The following is a 19,794-nucleotide window of genomic DNA, read 5'->3' on the forward strand; positions in this document are numbered from 1 at the left end:
ATACACACCACCACACCACACAACACAGAACACACACTCACACACACACAACCACGCCGCAAGGACACCACACACATGCACGTGCACACAGACAAGGGTCCTGAACAGGGGCATTTTTCTGACTGCCCGGCATCTGCCCGGCCCAAGCCCTCCTGCCTCACCCCGGATTTCCAGGGACTTTCCGAGCGCTGACCTCACACCCGGTCCAGCCAGGACTCTCCCTCAAACCGCAGGGTTCATGATCGAATGCACACACACACACACGCAGTGTGCAATCACAGGAGCACGCACACACCTGTGAGCACACAGGTACACACACACACGCGTGTGCTGACATGGGCGCGCGCACACACGTGTGCACCGACACGGGCGCGCTCACACACGTGCGCACTGACCCGCACGCGCACACAAGCCGAGCCGGGCAGCCCTGCATCAGCCGCGGGAATCGCGCTGGTTCAGCGCACAGAGCCGCGCCCCCGGAGCGTCCCCACGCCAGGCCTATGCGCGCGGAAGAAGCCGGGTCACCACGCGGCGGCCTAAGGGAAGGCGTGCAGTGCGCGCACGTGGCCTGGCCAGGGGCGGCGGCGGGGCGGGGCGGGAAGGGCCGCGGGGCCTTTAAGGGGGCGGGGGCGCGGGGCTGCCCGCGGGCCCCGCCCCCAGCCTCGCTCCGCGCCCCGCCCCTCGCGCCCCGCCCCGCGGCCCGAGCCTCCTCCGGCCACTGCTGGGCCGCGGGCGGGACGCCCGGGGCGGCGCGCGGAGGAGGAAACGCGTCCCGGCCGCGGCCCCGGGAACTTGCAGACGCCGGAGTCGGGGGCGCCGGCCGTCAGGTCCGCACGCGCGTCCCCGCGAGCCAGGTGTGCGGGGCTCGGGGCGCAATCCCGGGCGGTGGCCGCCGTGCGCCCGCCGGCGCTTCCTCCCTGCTGCCCTCCCGGCCTCCGGCCTCCGAGTCCTGCGCCGCCGCCGCGCCCCCTCCACGCCCCCGGGAGCGCCGGCGGGCGCCAGCGGATGTCCTGAGCTCGCCACCCGGCGGGCCGTGCGCCCGGGCTCGGGAGCTGCCTGGGGGAGTCGGCGCCAGGCGGGCCGGGGATGCGCCATCACCATGGCCCTGCCGGGCTCGTGGCTCGGTGAGGTCCAGTGGCTGGTGCTGGTGTCGCTTTTCGTTGCGGCCCTGGTCACGGTGGGGCTGTACCTGGCGCAGTGGGCGCTGGCCAGGGCGCGCCCTGCGTCCGGACGGCGGGTGGCGGAACCCGGCGAGCGGCAGCGCCCGCAGCCCGACGCGTTGCTCTCCTGGATCCTGACACTGAGCAGCTGGAGACGCCAGTGGCAAGCGGCCTGGGTGACCGCCCTGAACGACGCGGCCCGGAGGGAAGCGGTGAGTTTCCGGGAGCGCGCGCCGGCGCGGGGTCGGCTGCGGTTTCCTGGTCCACAGTGCCCCATCCGGAGCGGAGCATCCTTGAAAGTTAGGAACGCTGGGAGGCGCGCGGGGAGGCAGGACGGGGGGTTGGGTTCTCCTTGGCAAACCACAGCGCGCCAGGCCCCTGGGGACAGAGTCGCTGCGCGAGGTGCTGGCCAGAGGGGCCCAGTCCTCCTCCCGCTGGTACCTGCCCGACTGCGGCCCCGTTGGACGCTCCCAGCGCGCTGCCGGTGGCCCAGTTGTTTGCGCCCATCCCAGCTGAAGCTGCCTTCCTGGGGTTCTGGAGAGAGTGACCATTTGGTGAGGTGGGGGCTGGCCACTTGCCAGCCTTTGCCATGGGGGCTTCTGGCGCTGCCTGTCTGCGCGTTGGATCCTGCCATTCCTGAGACAAGGGTGTTATGTCCATTTCACCGGCAAAGAAACTGAGGCCCGGAGAGGTGAGGTGGCCCACCCAAGGTCACACAGCCGGTGCCTGGCAGAGCAGGGTCATGACCCTGGCTGCCCCTTGACCTCAGGCTTGGGGGCCTAGTACTTGGCTCTGTGGCTGCACCCTCCTGTGATGTTTCTCCTCCTTACTTACTTGTGGCTTATTTTCACCTTGGAGAGTGGTGGTTTGATGCCAGGCTCCTGGTGTGTACTATTTTCAGACGTTCTGTAGGGGAGAATTACGACCTGGTGTTTGGGGAAGTGGCTCCCGGCCTCCCGGCTGCACCTTGCGGTCAGGTGTATGCGTTCCTGCGCCTGCTCCGCACCTCCCGGCTGTCCACCCTGGAAGCAGCAAGGGCTGCAGCCTGGGCTCCCCAGCCCTCCAGACCCTGCCCCGCGGCCAGGCCTGGGCTTGGTGCCGTGACCTTGGCACACGGGGCTGTGGAGTGCAGAGACCAAACAGCCTGCCGTGTAAGTGAGTATAAATCTCACAGTGCAGGAGACTTGGCTCCCGGCTCTGCAAACATGAGCTGACCTTTTGGAAGAGAAAAGCCCGCAAGGTCAGTTGACCGACGACTGCCCGGGAGCCTTGAACGGGGGCCGGCTGGAGCCGAGTCAGGGCAGCCAGCCCTGTCCTGTAGCCTGTCGTCCCCCCGGCCCAGGCTGCCGTCGCTGACCCCTGGCTGACCTGATGTCCCAGGCCTGGCTTTGAGAGCTGAACCCGCTGTGCGGTGCCATGGGCTGGTCACCGGCTCCCCTGCGGGAGGTGAGCAAGTGTTGGGGGGTGCCTTCACCTCCCCAGTGTTTGGGGTGGGCCTCACTTCACCCTTCCTGCTTCATTGCCTGATGTTTCTTGATTGGCCCCAGCAAGGGGGTACCCCGGATATAGTGCTCCCCGATTCCCACGTGCCTGGCAGGCAGAGAGGGGAAGGGGGCGGTCCCTGCTCTGGCTTTGTCTCGGGTTGGTCCAGTTTGTTAGTGCCCTGAGGAAAGCACTGGAGGGGACGCTGGCCGCTGGAGCCGCTGGAGCTGCTGGGCGCGGGGAGGGCCTTGTGCCCAGCGGGCGGCGGGCGGCTTGGGCCAGGCTGCGTCTCTGTGTCCTGTCTGCGTAGTCCGTCTACACAGTCTCGGACTCGAGTTTGCTCCGAGTCCTGCCTGGAGGAGGCAGCGGTGGGCCCGGCGCCAGCTCCGCGTGGCGTTTCTGGGTGTCCACGGTGGGCCGGACCTGAGGGGTCACTTGCTGGTCTGGCGCCTCCTTCCCCACGCAGCCTGGCAATGGTGCTCGCTTAGAATCGCAGGGCAGGGCTGTGTGGGCAGATGGGATCTGGGTGGCCCAGCTGCCTGCGACTCCCTGCATCCCTCCCAGCGTCTGGGCCATCCCGGGGGCCGCGAGGGCAGCGCCCGTGTGGGCGAGCAGGTGTGTGTGTGTGTGTGTGTTGTGGGTGGCCCGGCAGCCACCCTGCAGGATGTCCTCTCTGCCCTCCCCCACCTCCAGGCCCACTAATCCCGGATTAGGGCCGATGGCTCCCAGCCGGCTCTCAGCCTGCAGAGCCCGGCTTGGTGGCCCCTGCCCCCACCCTGTCCAGACATCACTCTGTCCCAGGCAGGGGGAGTGGGGCGACACTGGTGACACCGTTGTCTGTCTCCGGCATCTTCCATGAAAAGCAGTGCTTTCTACCCCCCCACCCCCTTGCTAGCCCCGTTTTGTCTGTTTAAGGTGGAGAGAGACCCTGAACTCTCTGGTTTTAAGGTGGAGAGAGACCTGAACTCTCTGGCCGCCCCTTCCTTCTCCAGGGGGGAGCCCAAAGCCCAGGGGCTGGAGGACTTGCCGCGGCCAGCTGAGCCCAGGCCGACCTCTGCCTGGTCCATCCCTGGCTGCAGCCACACACCTCTGCAGAAGCAATTAAAAAAAAAAAAAAAAGATTTACTTATGTATTTGAAAGAGTTACAGAGAGAGAGAGAGAGAGAGAGGTCTTTCATTTGCTGGTTCACTCCCCAAACGGCTGCAACAGCCAGGGCTGGGCCAGGCTGACGCCAGGAGCCCAAAACTCCGTCTGGGCCCCCCAGGTGGGTGCAGGGGCCCAAGCACGTGGGCATCTTCCACTGCTTTCCCAGGCGCTTTAGCAGGGAGCTGGATGGGAAGTGGAGCAGTCGGGACACGAATCGACGCCCATGTGGGATGGCAGTGTTGCAGGCAGTGGCCTTACCCACGGCGCCACAACACCGGCCTCCAGACGTGAATTTGACATTGAGGCCTGCGTGTCTCAAGCCCTGCTGGGGTCGGGTTGTTCACGGGATCAGCCAGCAGTGGGCTCCTGTGCGGCGTCCCCTGGGCTCTGTGACGACAATGACAGCGGCAGGGCAGGCTGTCTGTGCCAGGGCCCTTCTCCTGGGTTGAGAATGGCCAGTGAGAAGCCACCAGACACACACCTGTCACACCCCCTGCCTTCCTTCAGAGCCCCTTCACCCGACAGCGCCCCCAAGTGGTGGCTTGAGCTTTGGCGCTTGCGCCTCTGGTGTTGCCTGATTCCTGTTGGTCTGATGGCACTCGGGTCTCGGAGAACAGAGGCTCCCAGCACTGGCTGGGTGGCGGCTCCAGCTGCTCACGCCCGGGCACCAGCCAGCCAGCAAACATTTGCAAAGCACTTGGTGATAATAACCGGTCACGCCAGGGATGGTCCGCACCCACCACCCACCCGCAGGTGTGGGGATGGCTGTTGCCGCGGCGTCACTGGCTCTGGACGCCCCTAGGCTGGCGGCCACATGGTCCTGGGCCCGGAGCTGCATCGTGTCAGGCAGGGCCCTCTGCCACCAGCTGCCTGGGACCCTGGATGGGGGCGTCCCCAAGCCCGTCGGCTTCTAGTTCTGCCCGGGAATCTTCTGGCCGATGTTCCGAGTACAGATGACCGAGACTGTTGGACCCCTGGGCCTCGCTGGAAAGAGCGGCCGTGTGAGCTTGGAGCGTGTTGTGCCGAGCTCGGACTGGAGCGCGCGTGTCTGCGAATTCCCGAGTAGACAGGGTGATCTCGGCCTCCAGGGTCCTCCCCAGTCTTGTGGGCAGAATCCCAGACTCCCAGATGCCTGCAATGGCCCGGGCTGGGTCAGGGCTGCCGCTGAGGGCCAGGGACCGGATACGGGTCTTCCACGTGGAAGTCAGGAGCCCGACCTCTTGAGCCAACGCCACTGCCTCGCAGCTCTGCATTTGGGGGAGCAGGAGCTGGGCGTGGAGCCCGGGTGCTGTGGTGTGGCACGGGGCGTCTTGACTGCCGGGCTAAACGCTCCCCCCATCGGGTCTCAGCCCGGAGGTCCCTGATCCTGCCATTCGGCGTGGACGCTACCCCACCCCCACCCTGGCAGCCTGTGAGCCGGGGCGGCGTCCAGGTCTGTCCTAGCACACTGGACCCTGTGCCCAGCAGCTCGCCAGCTTGGAGCAGCCCTGGTTGCTGGGGGGCTGAATGGCCGGCCCTGTGGAGAGGACAGACAGCGGCCGTGCACAGGCCGTGCGGCCGGGGAGCCGGCCAGCCCCGGCGAGACCAGCGTGGGTGTGCTTTGTTTCTTGCCTGTGAAGGATCCCCGTTCGGGAGCCTCCCTGGTGACTCTGCAGATCGGGCCCAGGACCGGCGCCAGCTCGGGCCGCTCTTTGCACTCTTGCTGCCCAACAAGGCAGGAATTCAGGGGCAAGGCCGAGCAGCGGGGACGTCGGCACGCATCCAGCCAGAGCAACTCACCATCGCGTGCCAGCGAGGGAGAGGCGGGTCTGCAGCCGGCCTGCTGGTGCACTGGCTGGGCCCGGGGGTGCTGGGCGAGCCGCCCCTCTGTGTGTGAGCTGACGAAGGGAGCCGCTTTGTAGAGGGAGCTTTCTGCTGTAACTGTTTATTAGACTTATTCATTTATTCTGAGTCGGTTACACAGAGGGAGAGGTCTTCATCCACTGGTTCGCTCCCCAGATGGCTGCAACGCCCAGGCCAAAGCCAGGAGCCAGGAGCTTCTTCCAGGTCCCCCACGTGGGTGCAGGGCCCAAGCACTCGGGCATCTTCCGCTGCCTCTCCAGGCGCATTAGCGGGGAGCAGGATTGGGAGCGGAGCAGCCGGGACTCCAGTCAGTGCTTGAATATGGGATGCCGGAGCCACAGGCCCCTGCTGTCTCCGCTTGTGTCCCCCCCCCACCGTGGTTAACAAATCTCCGGGGAGCTTCTCTGGGCCCCCCACTAATCCCACTGCCCCTCGGTGCCCACGGAGTCTGCAACAGCGGCCTCTCGCCCACGAGGGACGCCGAGCGAGCGTCTGCTGTGCTCCGTCCGGTTCCTCCGCGCTTCCTGTCCTCCGTGTGCTGTCCACAGCCCCTCCACGAGCAGCCCCTGCGAGCCTCCGCCAGCCCACGCTGCCCCCACCACCCACCTCCGCGCTCCACGGTTCTGTTTCCCCTCCTCTGGGCCTGGATTCAGCCCCCGCCCCAGGAAGCAGCCCGGTTGGCTTTGGCTGGAAGTGTTTACCATGGTTAGGGCACTGTGTGCTCCGCGCTGCGTGGGGCTCGGGGATTCCAGGTCCAGGAGGTGCGCAGAGCTGGACACAGGTGTGGAAAAGGACCTACAGAGCTGGGACACAGGTGTGGAGAAGGACCCACAGAGCTGGGACACAGGTGTGCATGCAGGACCCACAGAGCTGGACACAGGTGTGGATAAGGACCCACAGAGCTGGACACAGGTGTGCATGCAGGACCCACAGAGCTGGGACACAGGTGTGCATTCAGGACCCACAGAGCTGGGACACAGGTGTGGATAAGGACCCACAGAGCTGGACACAGGTGTGGATGCAGGACCCACAGAGCTGGACACAGGTGTGCATGCAGGACCCACAGAGCTGGGACACAGGTGTGCATTCAGGACCCACAGAGCTGGGACACAGGTGTGGATAAGGACCCACAGAGCTGGACACAGGTGTGCATGCAGGACCCACAGAGCTGGACACAGGTGTGGATGCAGGACCCACAGAGCTGGACACAGGTGTGGATGCAGGACCCACAGAGCTGGACACAGGTGTGGATAAGGACCCACAGAGCTGGGACACAGGTGTGGATGCAGGACCCACAGAGCTGGACACAGGTGTGGAGAAGGACCCACAGAGCTGGACACAGGTGTGGATAAGGACCCACAGAGCTGGACACAGGTGTGCAGGCAGGACCCACAGAGCTGGACACAGGTGTGGATGCAGGACCCACAGAGCTGGACACAGGTGTGGAGGCAGGACCCACAGAGCTGGACACAGGTGTGGATAAGGACCCACAGAGCTGGACACAGGTGTGGATGCAGGACCCACAGAGCTGGACACAGGTGTGGATGCAGGACCCACAGAGCTGGACACAGGTGTGGATAAGGACCCACAGAGCTGGGACACAGGTGTGGATGCAGGACCCACAGAGCTGGACACAGGTGTGGAGAAGGACCCACAGAGCTGGACACAGGTGTGGATGCAGGACCCACAGAGCTGGACACAGGTGTGGATAAGGACCCACAGAGCTGGACACAGGTGTGCAGGCAGGACCCACAGAGCTGGACACAGGTGTGGATGCAGGACCCACAGAGCTGGACACAGGTGTGGATAAGGACCCACAGAGCTGGACACAGGTGTGGATAAGGACCCACAGAGCTGGACACAGGTGTGCATGCAGGACCCACAGAGCTGGGACACAGGTGTGCATGCAGCACCCACAGAGCTGGACACAGGTGTGGATAAGGACCTACAGAGCTGGGACACAGGTGTGGAGAAGGACCCACAGAGCTGGACACAGTGTGCATGCAGGACCCACAGAGCTGGACACAGGTGTGGATGCGGGACCCACAGAGCTGGACACAGGTGTGGATGCAGGACCCACAGAGCTGGACACAGGTGTGGATAAGGACCTACAGAGCTGGGACACAGGTGTGGATAAGGACCCACAGAGCTGGACACAGGTGTGGAGAACGACCCACAGAGCTGGGACACAGGTGTGCATTCAGGACCCACAGAACTGGGACACAGGTGTGCATGCAGGACCCACAGAGCTGGACACAGGTGTGGATAAGGACCCACAGAGCTGGGACACAGGTGTGGATAAGGACCCACAGAGCTGGACACAGGTGTGGATAAGGACCCACAGAGCTGGACACAGGTGTGGATAAGGACCCACAGAGCTGGACACAGGTGTGGATAAGGACCCACAGAGCTGGGACACAGGTGTGGATAAGGACCCACAGAGCTGGACACAGGTGTGGATAAGGACCCACAGAGCTGGACACAGGTGTGGATAAGGACCCACAGAGCTGGACACAGGTGTGGATAAGGACCCACAGAGCTGGACACAGGTGTGCATGCTGGACCTGTGTGTGCACCTCTCTCTCTCTGTCCACAGCACTATGTGTGCACCTCTCTCTCTTTGTCTACAGCACTGTGTGTGCACCTCTCTCTGGCTACAGCACTGTGTGTGCCTCTCTGTCTCTGTCTCTCTCTGTCCACAGCACTGTGTGTGCACCTCTCTCTCTATCTCTCTCTCTGTCTCTGTCTGTCTCTGTCTGTCTGCAGCTCCTGTGTGTCACACCTTTTGTCATGTAGGAGACCCCGGCAGTGAGGTGAGCCAGGCGGCATTTGTCGTGACGTCCTCAGTCATTAGCCTGAATTTCCTGAATGTAACCTCCTCGTTCTGCCGAGCAGCACGACCCACTTCACACACAGCCCTTGGGCCGGCAGGTGCGCTCTGCTTCCCGGATCCTCACTTCTTGGGGTTTTCCGTGTTTCCTGTGCTGAACGCGGCAGCTGCCCCCTTTCCTCACCAGTCTTCCTCAGGAAATGGGCCGGCCGCTTCCTCCACGGCCCCCTTGCTGCTGCTGGCATGAGGTGCTTGTTTTTTCTTATTTAAGATTGTACTTATTTATATGAGAGGCAGAGTTAGAGAGTTAGAGAGAGAGAGAGAGAGAGAGAGAGAGAGGGCTTCCATGCGCTGGTTCACTCCCCAGATGGCCATAATGGTCAGAGCTGGGCTGATCTGAAGCCAGGAGCCAGGAGCTTCTTCTGGGTCTCCCACATGGGTGCAGGGCCCCAAGGACTTGGGCATCTTGCACTGCTTTCCCAGGCCACAGCAGAGAGCTGGATGGGAAGTGGAGCATCCAGGACTTGAACCAGCGCCCATATGGGATGTGGCCCTGCAGGCTGCGGCTTAGTCCACTCTGCCCCAGCGCCGGCCCAAGGTGCCCGTTCCTTCCAGCCACCGGGGCGGTGCGCAGAGAGGGAAAGGGCCTTCTGTGCCTTCATTCTGACCTCCTCCTCCGAGAGCAGGGCAGCCGTCACGCACTCCGCACGATCATCTAGTTCTTCAATTCTAGTGCGCACTTCAGCGGTCTCTGCGTCGCTAACTCCTGCCCCCAGGAACACATCCCCTGGAATCCCAAAGCGTCCTGGGTCCCAGCTGCCTTCCCAGCCTCTTCTGGGTCTGCGTTGTCACCTGCGGGCGGGCAGGAGGCCTGTTGGTTAGTGGGTTCCTCTCAGCCGCGCCCTCTGCTACTTTGTTTCCGTTCATCTTTAGCCTGGGCTGCCTCCTTTGCCAGGGGACCTGCAGCTGCAGATTGGCCCTGTCTGGGCCGGGGGAGGGGAGCTATGCCCTCCGGAGCCCACAGTTCTGCCCTGTCATTCTTCCCCAGGCAGTGCAGTGTAACAAGCCCTGACCGCGCGGCTACCGTGGGCCAGGCTCTGGTAGTAACCTAGAGATGGCCGAAGCATCGTGTGGACGCCAGAGCTTCTGTGCCCGGGGACGGAGCATCTGCCGGGTTCGGTACCCGCGGGGCCTCCTGGATCCCGTCACCTGCAGACCCCTCGGGTGGCCGTCCCGAGTTCCCACTTGCACCCGAGTCAGTTCTGGACTTCCTGTCCTGCCCCATCCCCGGTCCATTTTCGGCCCCTAGCCCGGAGCCACGGAGGCAGACGTGGGCAGCTCTGCTGTGCCCTCTGTCGGGTGGGCTGGCCGCCCCCTCTCAGGCTCCTGGGAGTTCTCGCGCCTCCTTTCCTGGGTGGACGTCCAGCAGGGTCTGCACTGGGGCTGTCTGGGCACGGCTGAGTGGCAGAGACGCTGAGGTCGCCAGTCTGTGGCGCTGTTCCTGGAACTCACGGGTTCTGCATCAGGGAGAGGGAGGGCCAGTCTCTCCGTCCTTGTTCTCACTTAACGCCCTCTTTTTTCTAAGGATTTGTTTGTTTATTCAAATGCCAGAGAGAGAGTGAGACACAGAGAGGCAGAGAGGTCTTCCACTTACTGGTTCACTCCTCAGATGGCTGCCAGGGCCAGGGCTTGGCCAGGCCAAAGCCAGGAGCTTCTTGCAGGTCTGCCACGTGGGTGCAGGAGCCCAAGGACTTGGGCCATCCTCTACTGCTTTCCCAGGCCACAGCAGAGAGCTGGATCAGAAGTGGAGCAGCCGGGACTTGAACCATCGCCCACATGGGATCCCAGCACTGCAGGTGGCAGCTTAACCCGCTCTGCCACAGCGCCGGCCCCCTCACTTAGCACTTTTAATTAGCAATGGATTTCCTTTGCAAGGCGACCCAGGGACATCACAGTTCCCAGCAAGATCTCAAGGCTGTCACTCAGCAGGTCCCACAGGGAGCCGGTGACAGTGCAGAGGCCTGGGCCTGCACGTGGTCTTGCTGGAGGCTGCTGTGGACAGGCACGCGTGCCCGGGCCCTGCAGCCGGGGCCTCCCCGCCTGGCGCTCGCTGTCGGCCGGGCGGCCTGGCTCACACGGCAGCCTCAGCTCCCGCCTCTTCGTGCGGCCCAGGCGGACGGATCCCCCGCGAGCCAGGAGCTGCCGGAGACTGAAGTCATCCTGGGAGGGAGATTTCATCCCCCTGGCCACATTCCTGGGGTGACGTGGACGTTGCTAGTCCAGGGTGCGGCTACAAGCCCGCGAATTAAACTGCCTTTATCTTGATCACTGGGAATTCTTAAGAAATCACTACAGTGTCACTCCCCTGTTTGCTTATTTGCCCTGTGCTTGCCAGAATAGGTTTTTAAAAAATATGTTTATTATTTATTTGAAAAGCAGAGAGAAATGGGACATCCTCCATCCACTGGTCGGCCCACAAATGCCCGCAACAGCCCGGGCTGGGCCAGGCTGAAGCCAGGAGCCAGGAGCTCCGTCCAAGTCTCCCTGTGAGTGGCGGGGGAACCCCTTTGGCCCCATTTCCCAGAGGCCATTCTCCCACCCTTGGCCGTGGCCGGAGCTGGCGCTCACCACCGAGGGGTGTCTGCAGTGGAAAAGACCTGGTGGGAGCTGGGGCTCTGTGCATGCCGGCTGCCCATGCGCTCAGGGCACACGAGAATACCCAGTGTGCGCCACGCGTGTCGGGAGAGGTCAGTTTAGGGACACAGGTATTGGACCTCTAGGGAGAGCTCTTTTTCTTTTCTTAAGAAAGGATTTATTTTATTTATTTGAAAGCTACAGAGAAAGGTAGAGACGGAGAAAGAGAGAGGTCTTCCATCCGCTGGTTCACTCCCAAAATGGCAGCAATGACTGGAGCTGTGCCAATCTGAAGTCAGGAGCCGGGAGCTTCTTCTGGGTCTCCCATGCGGGTGCAGGGGCCCAAGGACTTGGGCCATCCTCCACTGCTTTCCCAGGCCATAGCAGGGAGCCGGATGGGAAGTGGAGCAGCTGGGACTAGAACCTGCGCCCACATGGGATGCTGGCGCCTCAGGCCAAGGCGTTAACCCGCTACACCACAGTGCCGGCCCGTGAGAGCTCTTTTTCAGAACGAGCCCTGGCTGCCTGACCTGTCCCCGATGTCACATTAATGCAATCACACCTCTTACTTGGACAGTTTCGGTTGCAGGAAGGCTGAGGGCAGAGCCGACCTGTAGGACATTAGGCCAAGGGCAGGAGCCGGGCTGCCCCAGAGGGCTGTGGGGCAGTGGCTACAGGAACCCCTCTCCGGGCACTGCCCTGGCGAGGCTCATTTCAGGCCTGGGGCCTTGTCTGTCCCCTCAGGTTCCAGGGGCAGGCTGGGCTCTGGGGGTCTCCGCCCACCCACAGCTCAGGTACCGGGACAGGACGGTGGGAGCCGGGGCAGCCAGGGGAGGTGATTCCAGCATGAGCAGGGGGCTTGGATTGGACGGGGGGAGGGGGAAGCAGGCCTGGTCTGCTGCTGGCTGGTCCCAGCGCTCAGGGAGCCGTCAGCCTGGGGCCCGGAACGGTGTTGCCAGCAGTTCTGCGTCATCTTTGGATTTTCCTGTGTTTTTGTCTTTGCCTATCCCCTCCCCTAAGCAAATGCCCTCTGGGTGGGGTCACGGACGGGTGGACCCCTGATGTTTGTCACAGAGTTAACAACAGCAGCGAATGCCTCACTGCGTTTTTGAGCTCGTGGGCTTTTGGAGCAGCCCCTCCCGTGCACCTGCTGCTCGCCCCTCCTCTCTCTGAGCACCTGCCCCCCTCTCCGTGCACCTGCTGCTCACCTGCCCCCTCATCTCTTCCGTACACCTGCCGCTCACCCCCTCCTCTCCCGTGCACCTGCCGCTCACCCCCTCCTCTCTCTGTGCACCTGCCACTCGCCCCCTCCTCTCTCCGTGTACCTGCCGCTCACCCCCTCCTCTCTCCATGCTGCACCTGCCCCTCCTCTCTCCATGCACCTGCCGCTCACCCCCTCCTCTCTCCGAGCACCTGCCCCCTCCTCTCTCCGAGCACCTGCCCCCTCCTCTCTCCGAGCACCTGCCCCCTCCTCTCTCCGTGCACCTGCCCCCTCCTCTCTCCGTGCACCTGCCGCTCACCCCCTCCTCTCTCCATGCACCTGCCCCCTCCTCTCTCCATGCACCTGCCCCCTCCTCTCTCCGAGCACCTGCCCCCTCCTCTCTCCGAGCACCTGCCGCTCGCCCCCTCCTCTCTCCGTGTACCTGCCGCTCACCCCCTCCTCTCTCCATGCACCTGCCCCCTCCTCTCTCCATGCACCTGCCCCCTCCTCTCTCCGTGCACCTGCCCCCTCCTCTCTCCATGCACCTGCCCCCTCCTCTCTCCGTGCACCTGCCACTTGCCCCCTCCTCTCTCCGTGCACCTTCCCCCCTCCCTCTGTGCACCTGCCGCTCACCTGCCCCCTCCTCTCTCCGAGCACCTGCCCCCTCCTCTCTCCGTGCACCTGCCACTTGCCCCCTCCTCTCTCCGTGCACCTTCCCCCCTCCCTCTGTGCACCTGCCGCTCACTTGCCCCCTCCTCTCTTCCAGGGCCCCTTGCTGCTGTGCTTCGAGCAGGAGCTGCAGGAGCCGCCGCCGCCCCTGGCACTGGCCGTGCAAGACGTCTCCAGCGAGCTCAGGTCGGCCCAGGAGAAGGTGAGTGGGGCTCGGCTCTCGCAGGAGGGAAGATGGGCAAGGGAGGGGCTTGCGCTAAAATTACTGACCCCACAGGACCCCCCTGGGGAGGGGGCCCAGCCGTGGGCCGATGAGGGGTGAACCGACGGAGGCTCCACCTGGAGTGCGGTCCTGATGCAGGCTGGCGGGGCGGCGCCTGGGGCACCACGCCCCCTAGCAGGTGGCTCCGCTGATACAGAAAATCCAGACAAGGTGAGTTAGTGAGACAGAAAGCAGATTGGTGTTAGTGCTGGGGAGGACGTGGAGAGGGACTGCCGCATGTGTACAGCGTTTATTTATTCCATAAGCATTTATTTATTTGTTTGAAAGTGGGGGCAGAGATATCTTCCATCTGCTGGTTCACTCCCCAAATGGCTGCAATGGCTGGGCTGGGCCAGGCTGAAGCCGGGAGCCTGGCGCTCCATCCGGGTCTCCCCCGCGGGTGCAGGGGCCCAGGCACTGAGGCCACGTTCTGCTGCGTTCCTGGGTGCGTGAGCAGGGAGCTGGGAGGGAGGTGGAGCCGGCGCTCCGGTGTGGGATGGCAGCGTTGCCAGGGCGCGGGCCGCAGAGCGGGGTCTCCTGTTGGGAGGGGGAAAGCGTTGTCCTGGAGACGCTTGCTGTGGCTGACCCCTCTGGCTGCGTCCACAGCCCGGGAATCGGGCCGCCGAGAGGGGCGAGCTACCTGCTGCGTGAATTGTGTCTCACAGAGCTGACGTGGACACGCGTGTTCTGTGACGTGACGAACACATCCGTGCTGCCCAGCCGCTGAGCGGCTTAGCTTCCTGTGGGTAACAGCTCGTGGGCCATACCTGCTTCTTGGATTGGCTGGAAACCATAAATCGTAAAGGAAGTTTCTGTCACAAGCCCTAAGAGACGACGTCCCCTTTGATACAAGGCCGACCCTCCACTTATTGTACTGTTACTGATACCCTCCCGCTCTGAATTTTTAACCCAGGATTAAAAATGTTTCAACTGGGGGCTGGCGCTGCGGCACAGTAGGTTAATCCTCCGCCTGCAGCGCCAGCATCCAGTATGGGCACCGGTTTGAGTCCTGGCTGCTCCTTTTTCAATCCAGCTCTCTGCTACAGCCTGGGAAAGCAGTGGAGGATGGCCCAAGTCCTTGGGCCCCTGCCCCTGCGTGGGAGACCTGGAAGAAGCTCCTGGCTCCTGGTTCCTGGCTTCGGGTCGGCTCAGCTCCGGCCATTACAGCCAGATATCTGGGGAGTGAACCAGCAGAAGGAAGACCTCTCTCTGTCTCTCCCTCTCACTGTCTGTAACTCTGCTTCTCAAATAAATAAATAAAATCTTTTTTAAAAATGGCTCATTTTGGGTGGGCGTCTGGCGCAGCAGCCGACGTCTCCTCTTGGGACGCCCATCCCACGTGCAGGGCCTGGGCGAGTCCTGGCTCCTCTGCTTCCTGCCCTGCAGCCCGGAGGCGGGCAGGTGATGGCCAAGTCCGGGGAGGCTGAGCTGAGTTCTGGGCTCCTGACAGCAGACTGTCCTAACCCTGGCCGTGGCAGCATCTGGGAGTGAACTGACGGCCGGACGGCCTCTGTCTGCCCTCCCCCCTCTGTCTCTGCATTCCAATCAAATGAGAATAAATCATTTCAACGTGGCTTATTGGCTGGTGACAGTCGACACGTGCGAAGAGCTGCTCCAAGGGCAGAGCGGTGCCGGCGGCCACGGCCACGGCTGCCCTCCGAGCCCCGGCTCTGTGCAGCCAGAGACGCACTGAGCTTGTGTGCAGGGCGTGACCAGAGCTTCCTGTCCACGCGCGCCCTGTCCACGCGCGCCCACGTCCAGTTCCCACACATGCGCACAAACACTGTGTCTTTCTTCTTCCTCCCTCCCTCCCTCTCTCCCTTCTCTTTCTTTTGGAAGGCAGAGTTACAGAGAGGCAGAGGCAGAGAGAGAGGTCTTCCATCTGCTGGTTCTCTCCCCAGATGGCCACAGTGGCTGGAGCTGGGGCGATCTGAAGCCAGGAGCCAGGAGCTTTTTCTGGGTCTCCCAGTGGGTGCAGGGGCCCAAGGACTTGGGCCTTCCTCCACTGCTTTCCCAGTCCACAGCAGAGAGCTGGATAGGAAGAGGAACAGCCAGGACTCAAACTGGCACCCATATAGGATGTCGGCACTGCTGGCGGCTGCTTTACCCGCTACGCCACAGCGCCGGCCCCGTGTGTGTTTTAAAGATTCTGCCTAATGCTCACAGGTCCACCTGCACTTTACTGTGGGGGAAGGGACAGGAGTGTGGCTCCAGGTGGAGGAGAGCTCTGCCGGGCCCCGCCCTCGGCTCCTCTGCACGGATGTGCTGGTCGCTCTGCCTGTGCGGTTACGCGAGCAGCTCTGTGTTTGCCGGACATGGGATCGTGAGCCCTCACGCAATGCGTTTGTTCTCACTGCAGCTCGGGCCCGGGGCGCAGCCCAGCTCCTGCTGCACCTGCTCACGCGGGGTGGCCTCCTCAGGTTGCAGCGACGCGGCTGGGAGCGTGTGTGTTTGCTGTGCACGTGGACTTGCTGCTGGGCCCCAGGTGTGCTTGCCTCGGCTTGGCTGCCGTTTCCAGCACTGGCCCCCAAAGAGCCACGTCAGCTGTCTCGGGCCCAGCGCCGGGGGGGGCGGAGAGTTCTGATTGTCCAATCCTGGGGTCACACCGCTGTCTGCCGTTGGCAGGTGGGGGCTGCCGGAGGATGCCCAGCATGCTGAGTCCAGCACCGTGTGAGCCTGGCGGCAGACGGCCCAGTGCCTGTGCCGTGGCTGGGGGCTGCAGGCCTGAGCTGCCCAGGGCCGTGAGCGGCCGCTGTGTTGGTGCAGACGGTGGCTGAGCGCTCCGTGGCCGGCAGCCTCTCTGGTGCTCTCTGCCAAGAGCAGGGTGCAGGGCCGGCCTGGCGGGGAGAGGGCAGCAGAGGCGTGGACAGAGCACTCGCCTGCACGCAGGCGTCTTCACGCTGCCCGGGAAGCAGCCCCAGAGGTGGGAGTGAGAGGATACTCTTCCCGACGAGCTGGGGGACCGTGTGCGCGGGGAAAGCTAAGAAGGGCGCAGCGTCAGTGCACTCTCGGCCTCGCAGCTGTGGTCTCCCGGTGGCTGACGGATAGAAGCAGCCTCAGCGTCCGGCGCCGGGGGCTGGGCAAAGCGCGGGCCACGCCCACGATGGAGTACCATTCAGCCTTCCCAAGGCACGGGGCCCTGACCCTGCTGCCGCCAGGATGCGCCTTGTGAGTGAGGTAAGGTCACCAGGCGCCAGAGAGCAGGTGCCGTGGGGCTCTGCCTGCGTGCGGTCCCCAGAGGAGGCCAGTGCACAGGGCTGCCAGGGGCTACGGGGAGGAGGACGGGGGCAGAGTTTCAGCCGGGGATGGGGCGCGCTCCTGCAGAGGGGGTGGGGGGTGCTGGCTGCACAGCCGTGTGCCCGCGCATGCACCGGCCTGTGCCCCCAGAGGTATCCTTAGCCTCTCTAGAAGCTAAGAGCTTTGCGAAACAGTTGCATTCTTTCAGGGAACACACTTCGTTACAAAGCTGCCTCCACTTGCCGGCCGCTGTCAGGTATCCGCGGGTTCACAGGCTGGCACACGGCCGGGCTTCGGGCCTCGTGGCTCCGCGCTGGTGTGGGCACAGAGATGCTGCTGTCAGCATGCACTCGACACAGACTCACGGCAACCTGAGACGCACAAGCCTATTTTGCCACATAAGCTGCCCTGGTCTGGTGCCTGGCGAGGGGCTGTGTCCGTGCGTGGTCGGTGTTTAGCGATTTCTCCCCGGTGCCGCCCACTTAGAATCCACCTGGTCCCCTGCCTCCACGTGTGCTTAGCCCGCCCCAAAGATCTCATTAGCGACGGAGTGGCTGTGGGTGTTGGCATCCGGGCCATGGCTGTGGTGGACGGGGCTGGAACGGGGCTGCCCGGACCGGGCCCTGCCCCGGCTCTCCTCTCCCGCCCACGCTCTGTGTGGCTTCGCTGCCCGTCTGTGCCAAGGGGAGCGAGTCCATCTGGCACGCGCACGTGGACCCGTGCCGAGCAGAGAGGAGCTCCGTGGTGGGGACGCTCTCTTCCGCCTGCCCCTGCTGTCCCGGGCGGCACCTCCACTTCCCTCCCACTTCCTGGAAGGCCAGGTGCTTGCGAAAGACTAGGAACGTGTTTAGGGTCTTGGTAGATTGCCACGGGGCAGCCAGCCGTAGGAAGTGGGTGCTTCGATTGTGTTTGTTTTAATACAACCACGGAAGTAGTACACGCTCATTAAAATTTTTTTAAAAAATAGAAGTATGTAAGCTTTTTAGAAACAAAATTTACCGCTTTCTTTCCTGGCGCTCCCTGCACCTCCCCACCACCGTCCTGCCAGGAAGCGACGGCTCCTGTCCTGCTCACCCGCTCCTCGGAGTTCATGGAAGCCAGGGGCGGGCGCACACGGGGTCTTGTTTTGTGAGGGAGGGAGGGAGCACTTGGCTCTGCTTCGTCCTGGCCATGGCCAGGGCTGTCTTCTGAGATGGAGCAGGGGCCCGGCAGGTGCACGGCCCCCACCCCTGAGCGGCTGCCCCCACGGCCACTTGGCTGCAGGGATGGGGGGGTGGACTCGGTGGTCTTGAGGGTGTCACGATGACCAGCCCGGGCCGAGGTCACCCCCCAAGGGGTCCTGTCGGAACGGTGACTAGGAGCGGCCGCCCCCGGTCCTCGCGTCCTTTGCCATTCTTGGGCACCCGTGGCACAGCTGGTTTTGGGAAGGCATCTTGCGGCGTAGTCCAAGTGTCTCCTGCAGCGTGGCTGGGCAGGCCGCTGCCTAACATGCATGCGTTCACTGCGGCTGCGAGACCCCAGGGCCTCGCCCCAGGAGCTGGCCCCGAGAGCCGCGTGCGGGCTCCACGCTGACGAGCCGTTCTCCGTCCACGTCCTAGTGCGTGCTTTCTGCTGTGCGTAATTGTTCTCTTCATCATAGAGATTTGATGTGTTCATTCTCACTTTTATTTGAAAGTTACTTGGACAGAGAGAGACAGATCTTCCGTCGCTGGGTCATTCTCCAAATGCCTGCGACAGCCCCAGCCAGGCGCCAGGTCTCCCACCTGGGTGGTGGGAATCGGGTTCTGAGCCGTCACGGGCTGCCTGCCCGGGAGCGCATAGCGGGAAGTTGGCTCGGAAGCGGAGCTGGGGCTCTGGATCTCGTGTGGGACGCAGGTGTCCCAGGTAGCGGCTTTGAGCAGAATTCTCGTGACGGAAGCAACTGTAGCTGACGGGGGCACGGCCAGGGAAGGATGGGGGAACGCGGGCTCTCTGTCTCCCAGGCGTCACCCCTCCCCTTCCAGAGCTCCCTCGCGGTGCACGGTGGTCTCTGTCATCCTGGACGAGGGGCCTGTGGCTGGCACGTGAGCCCACGTAGGGATGTCCCCGGAGGGAAGGCCGTGGAGGCCGTGGGGTTCTTGTCTTCACACAAGAAAGAATCCAGGCGTGAGACAGAGAGTGGAGTGATGAGGCTTTACTGGGGACGGGCACCGGTCAGGACGGAAGGGACAGAGAGCGCCCAGCCGCTGGGACTGGGGGGAGCGAGGTCACGTGGCTGAGTGGAGAGAACACGCCTGGCCAGGCGGGCGGTCAGCAGAGAGCAGAGGGCCGAACGCTGGCCAGTGGGACTCCCTGGGTTTTTAAGGGCGTCTGTTTACCCCTCCCCCTCTCCTCCAGGACAAAGGGTGGGGAGTCCTGGCGGAAGGGTTTGTTGGGTGAAAATTAGCAAATTCCTCCCCAGATTCGCTGGCTCCTGGCAGAGTAGGGGGGCTCCCCTAGGGCGTCTGGGAAGACTTTAGTGCCCCACATCCTAAGGTCAGGAGCCCCTTTGGTCCTGAGGAGAGAGAATTCTGGGAGCTTTCCCTGGGGCAGGGCTGGGACCCCCTGGGAGGTCACCAGGGCCCAGGCAGGACTTTGGAGTGGGGGACGCTGGGCTTCGGGGCTTCCACAGTGAGTGCTGGTCTTCAGGCCTTTCACACACACACACACACACACACACACACAGATTCAGTTTCTGACTTCCTACCTAACAGGGAGAGAGAGAGAGAGATCTTCCATCTGCTGGTTCACTCCTGAAATGGTTGCAACGGCCAGAACTGTGCTGATCCAAAGCCAGGAGCCAGGAGCTTCTTCTGGGTCTCCCACGCGGGTGCAGGGGCCCAAGCACTTGGGCCATCTTCTACTGCTTTCCCAGGCCACAGCAGAGAGCTGGATCGGAAGTGGAGCAGCTGGGACTAGAACCGGTGCCACATGGAATCCTGGCGCTGCAGGCAGAGGTTTAACCCACTGTGCCATAGCGCCAGCCCCTGCGCAGTTTATTCTGAAGGATGTGGGGGAGGGGAGAGCGCCAGCCTCCCTGGACAGCCCCCCCCCCTTCCCTACTAGCCACCCCATGGGCTCAGCAAGTTGGTCAGGGGTCACCTGTAGGCCGTGACACAGGTGTGAGGGATCCACTCCTGGCCGGCTGAATTGAACTGGGCTCTCCTAGGTGGGAGTGGGGCTGAAAGTCCAGCCCAAGGCCACCTTGTCATCTCATTAGCATACAAAGGCACTCTTATCTCTGGGGGATTCCTGGTGCCAGGAACCAAGGACAAAAGACAAATATTTGTCACCAGCAGCAAGCCCTGGGAG

At 63.2% G+C, this 19,794-nt stretch overlaps 1 protein-coding gene across 3 annotated transcripts in view; it reads left to right on the forward strand.

Annotated features, from left to right (window-relative positions):
• The first annotated feature begins 956 nt into the window (after window positions 1-956).
• C2CD2 (C2 calcium dependent domain containing 2) overlaps window positions 957-19,794 on the forward strand; it is a 51,899-nt gene continuing 33,061 nt past the window's right edge. The window contains exons 1-2 of one of the 3 annotated variants that reach the window (XM_070073135.1): window positions 957-1,372; window positions 13,063-13,167. In XM_070073135.1, the coding sequence (XP_069929236.1) occupies window positions 1,100-1,372; window positions 13,063-13,167 (378 nt within the window). In that variant the 5' untranslated portion in view covers window positions 957-1,099. Of the gene's footprint in view, window positions 1,373-2,561; window positions 2,607-13,062; window positions 13,168-13,242; window positions 13,399-19,794 lie in introns of those variants that run through there. The other 2 variants (XM_070073136.1, XM_070073137.1) reach the window with 2 other exon arrangements.

The sequence above is a fragment of the Oryctolagus cuniculus genome, chromosome 4 (assembly GCF_964237555.1).
Source record: "Oryctolagus cuniculus chromosome 4, mOryCun1.1, whole genome shotgun sequence".
In the NCBI taxonomy this organism is placed as follows: Eukaryota; Metazoa; Chordata; class Mammalia; order Lagomorpha; family Leporidae; genus Oryctolagus; species Oryctolagus cuniculus.